This window comes from Mus pahari, chromosome 16 (genome assembly GCF_900095145.1).
Source record: "Mus pahari chromosome 16, PAHARI_EIJ_v1.1, whole genome shotgun sequence".
In the NCBI taxonomy this organism is placed as follows: domain Eukaryota; kingdom Metazoa; phylum Chordata; class Mammalia; order Rodentia; family Muridae; genus Mus; species Mus pahari.
The window spans coordinates 27,514,551-27,519,326 of NC_034605.1; the positions used below are offsets into that span (position 1 = coordinate 27,514,551).

General features: G+C 39.1%; 1 protein-coding gene across 1 annotated transcript; it reads right to left on the reverse strand.

Annotated features, from left to right (window-relative positions):
• Nucleotides 1-4,537: 4,537 nt before the first annotated feature.
• Nucleotides 4,538-4,774, reverse strand: LOC110334227 (histone H2A type 1-F-like; the record flags this gene model as incomplete). The annotated part of the gene is made up of 1 exon (XM_029547686.1): nt 4,538-4,774. A coding segment is annotated over one exon (237 nt), but the record flags the coding sequence as incomplete, so codon positions are not given.
• Nucleotides 4,775-4,776: the final 2 nt, after the last annotated feature.

A 4,776-nucleotide genomic window follows, 5' to 3' on the forward strand; every position in this document is an offset into this window, starting at 1 on the left:
ATGACTAGAGCAAAAGCCACAATACAATTTAATTTTGAGAAATTTGGCAAAGAGCAAGAAACACAGAGGTAGGAAAAGCCAGGGTTAATTAGCTTGGAGTCTGGTAAGAATGAATACCAAAATTATCTACAGTTTGATGAATTGGTGAAGTAGCTGCCCAGGAGTTACACTAGATTTATGAGATTCTCAGAGAAACAGAAACCAAAGCTTTTCTTTCCCAGGCATTTCTTTGTGTGTGTCTGCACACAGATTCAGCAGCTTCACATCTAGAGCCTGGAACACAAAATGGCAGGAATGTGAAGAAAGAGGGGTTGCCTGGAAGACTGTGAAGTTCCAGGTACATATATGAACACTGACCTGACACTAGTGCCCCATACTTTGACCCTGACCCCACCCCCTAAATTATGATTATAGGAAGATTCAGGCATTTTATGTTACTGGGTTTTTTTTCTCCCCCAGTTTGGTTTTTTTCCTTAGTAAAGATATACAGTTTGGATAAAAATACCTTAAAACTGGGAAACAGGGAAAACTCTGTTGTGCAGCATGGAAAGGCTAAGGCCACAATGGGGTTATAGAGAAATATAGCTTTTCATTTTGGTTTTACTATTGATACAATCAAACACTGGATTAATTTTTACCTGGAGCATTTTCATTGTGTAGCGATACAAGTTATTAGTAGTCAGTGGAGAAGACAGAACTCCAAAGATCAGAGCTGGCATGGTGGCTTATCAGGTTCATACCTGAGGATGTCAGGTTAACCCCATGGAAGCCACATGGTAGAGGAAGAAAGTGGAGTCTTGTAGACTGTCCTCCTACCATCACATTCCTGCTAGCTTTTGTGCTTGGGGATACACACTAAATACAGACACACAAAAGTAACATCAAAAACAAAGAACTTCAAAGATTGTTCGTTTACCGGCAATGCTTTTGTTTCACTCTAGGTTAGCAACATTTTATCCTTGTTTCAAAAGCTAGATACAATGTTTCATTTTCTGAAATGGCTTTAAGACCTTCATAGCTTTTTACCCTCTTTATTGATATGATGTAGAAGAAGCTCAAAGTGATAGAACTGATGCTGAAAGGATTTCCTAACAGATTGCTTAGGAGAGAGACCTTAAGCAACACACATTAGAATTTAGCTAAGGGAGTACTGCCTCCAAAATCCCCCAGAGATAAGGAGTATGTTAACCAGGCCTATTAGAGATAAGCAAAATTTAGAATACTAGAGCACTAACATTTGTTTACCAACACTGACCACCAAATTAGGTTTTATTTCCATAACAAAAGAAATTTACAACCTGCCATTATGCTCATCCCTAGTATCAAAGAACTTACTTCTAAGGGGCAGCCCTAGGGGGCAGTGCAGAATCACATCCACCATTAAGTCCTGGTCTGCCATTAAGTCTCCAGTGCTTTTATCAGGAGAAGCATAATTCTGTCAGGTGGGCAGGATGGACCTGGATAACAACTATTCAAAAAGAGTAATACTGGTGTACTTAAGAAGTAATTCTGACAATATATTTTCTGTAAATCGCCCTGCTACCCAAGTGCCCAGACTTGTGGTTTCCTTTCTTTTTAAATTGTTCAAAGTGTAACTTGAGGCTGGGATCTGGAAGCCATCTAAGGTTGACAATATAAGTGGAATGCATAAGTCTAAAGTGCATATAAGCTAGGAAACTCTTTTATTTATTGTCATTATTAGTGGTAGCTTGACAAGGTATATATATATATATATATATATATATATATATATATATATATATATATCTTCCCCTTAATACTCTCTAAGTGTGCTACGTGTGCAGAGTGATTTGTCACTGGGAAGGCATATTAATATTAATTTGAGAACAAATTAAGTAAATGTACTCCTTGATTTCTACTTTAAAAATCAATTTGAAAGTTGTCTATGAATTTACTCTACAGACCTAGAAATGATGAAGAAATGTATAGTCAAGATTAAAACATGAATAAAAATTAGAAAATAATTTTTGTAGACAATGACCATGGGTGAGGGTAAGGCACATTTTCATCCTGAGAGTGGTTCATAGGTCATCTTAATAATGTGCTAATATTTTCTCTGCAGTTTGAGGATTGGATAGTCTTTGATCAACTATGTTGCTCGTGTTCAATAAGAGGGGTATATGAGGATCAGGAAGGTAAAGCTGAGGGCCCTATCTTCTTAGTCTACCTTAATTTTAACCAATTAAAATAATGAGTTAAAGAAGTATGCCATTGGGCTGGTGAGATGGCTCAGTGGGTAAGAGCACCCGACTGCTCTTCAGAAGGTCCGGAGTTCAAATCCCAGCAACGACATCGTGGCTCATAACCATCTGTAACAAGATCTGACTCCCCCTTCTGGAGTGTCTGAAGACAGCTACAGTGTACTTACATAAGAAAAAAACAAGTATGCCATTGACTTGACTTACCCCAAAGAGGTGGCTATGATAGATGGTTCTGGTCTTTTCAGGTTGCTTAGCTCTGAAAATGAAACATTAGCCCTCCACCCCAACTCCTATGTTCCATGTTCAGTATTTGCCTGAGGGAAGTAGAAAATGCAGATTCTTCATCTGAGGACAACAAGAAAGGGAGCACTGGACAGCATGGAGGAGCTTGAACTTCTCTTGAGAAATATTTGAATTTTGGAATTGAGGCCATCATGGGATGTGTGTAAGCTTAGTCTAAAAGGTTTGCTGATAGTCTTCAGAAATATTTTAGGGGCTCACAGTTTGTTTATTTGTTAAGTCCCCCACCCCAATTGGTGCTTTGAGATTCTCACTTGAAAGAACCTGACAATTGACGCTTTGTTTCATTTCAAAGCACAATTATCATTTCCCATAGAAAAAGTAATGAAAAGTTGCAATATAGCTAGTCCACAGGGTAGAAATTATTTCTGATAAATGTGTGCTTGTTTGACCATTTTTTCAACTAGCCCCTGCTGATTAAACAGACACTTGATAATCTATATTCTTTTGAGCCATGTAGGATTTCCTAGTGATTTTCTCAGTGACAAATTACATAGTACAAACATGTCTTTTATGTACTTGGAACTTAATTATTTGCATTTCATACCACATAACTATCATACGTAAAGGCACAGTTTTTCATCTTCGCTTTTGTTTTCTTTGAAAGAACGTAGTCCTTTACTGTGCAGAATACTGAGGCCTACTTGCTGGATTGGAATTTGCCTACAAATTGATTTCTATTGCTTTTTCTAGACAGTACCGCAATGAATGTAGTTATAAAGGTTTCGAGGTTTCTTTGAACTAAATCCCCCATTGTCCAATTCTCCCTTTTATTGTCAATATATAGAAACGATTCCAGTCACACACCTTGTTCTGTCAATGTATTTAACTCTCAACAGGACAAAGTGATTCTTGTCTATATTCCCAGAACAAAGTAGGGTAAAATAGGGGGATTGCTACGAATTTGAAGTTAATCAGGGCTATAAGGTAAGTGCCAGGCCAGCCTGGTCTGCAGTGACATTGTCAGTGGACAATCAGATGGATGAATAGGCTGTAGAGATGGCTCAGCAGTGAAGAACACTTGCTGCTTCTCCAGAGGACATGAATTGGAATCCAGTACCTATTTCTGCCTGTCAGATCACATCAGCATATAACTCTACACTGGGAGATCTGAGACTCTCTTCAAGTCTGTGAGAACACCAAATGCATGTTACAAACATACACCCTTTAACATAAGTAAAAAAGAATACCTTGAAATATGCACATTAATTCAAGCAACGAGTATTAAGTAGTAGCTGGACAGTACTTTGCCATAAGTACATATTAGTACTTATAATTTTTTATAGTACTTATAATTTTAAAGTCCCAGTCTTTGAACTGATCCACTTTCACAAATAATGAGATAGAATTAATCAAGATTGAATGATTAAAACAAATCAAGTCCACTTAAATTTAATGAATACTGGCTTTGAGTCCTTAATTTTTTTCTGAAACCAAAAGCCCCAAAGCTTCCACTGGCTGGGCATAGTGGTCCAAGACTTTAAATCTTAGCAAAAGGGAGGCAGAGGCAGGATCTCTGTGAGATCGAAGCCAGTCTTGAACTTAATGAGTTCCAAGACAGCCAGAGCTACTAGTTAAGACCCTGCCTAGAAATCAACAAAACAACCAGAAATCAAAAGCAACCGTCCATGATGTCCTTAACAGGGCTTTTTTACCTATCCTATTGTGTCAGGACATAAGGCGCACACTGACATAAGGTTTAAACTATGTAGCCAAATAATTACAATTCTGGTGTTCCATGGAAATTTGCTACTCTTGGCATAAAAGTAATTTCATGGTCACTTTGCTCATATGCACACATGTTCTAGAAGGCAATCTTACCAATTTAAGATAAATCTAACCCATTTATCGGAGAAGCTGGAGGTCAATTGACTGGTTAAATTTCCTTATGCCATTGAGTTTAAAACAGGAATTTTAGCTCTGTAAATCTACATTAAGGCCTATAGTATTTCAGCACTTTACTGAATTAAGTGGATGGCTCTGAAAAGAGCCTTTGTATTTATACAAGACTGATCTTATTTCCCCTTGGGCTTGTGGTGGCTCTCGGTCTTCTTGGGCAGCAGCACGGCCTGGATGTTGGGGAGGACGCCGCCCTGCGCGATGGTCACGCGGCCCAGCAGCTTGTTGAGTTCCTCGTCGTTGCGGATGGCCAGCTGCAGGTGGCGCGGGATGATGCGCGTCTTCTTGTTGTCGCGGGCCGCGTTGCCCGCCAGCTCCAGGATCTCGGCCGTCAGGTACTCCAGCACGGCCGCCA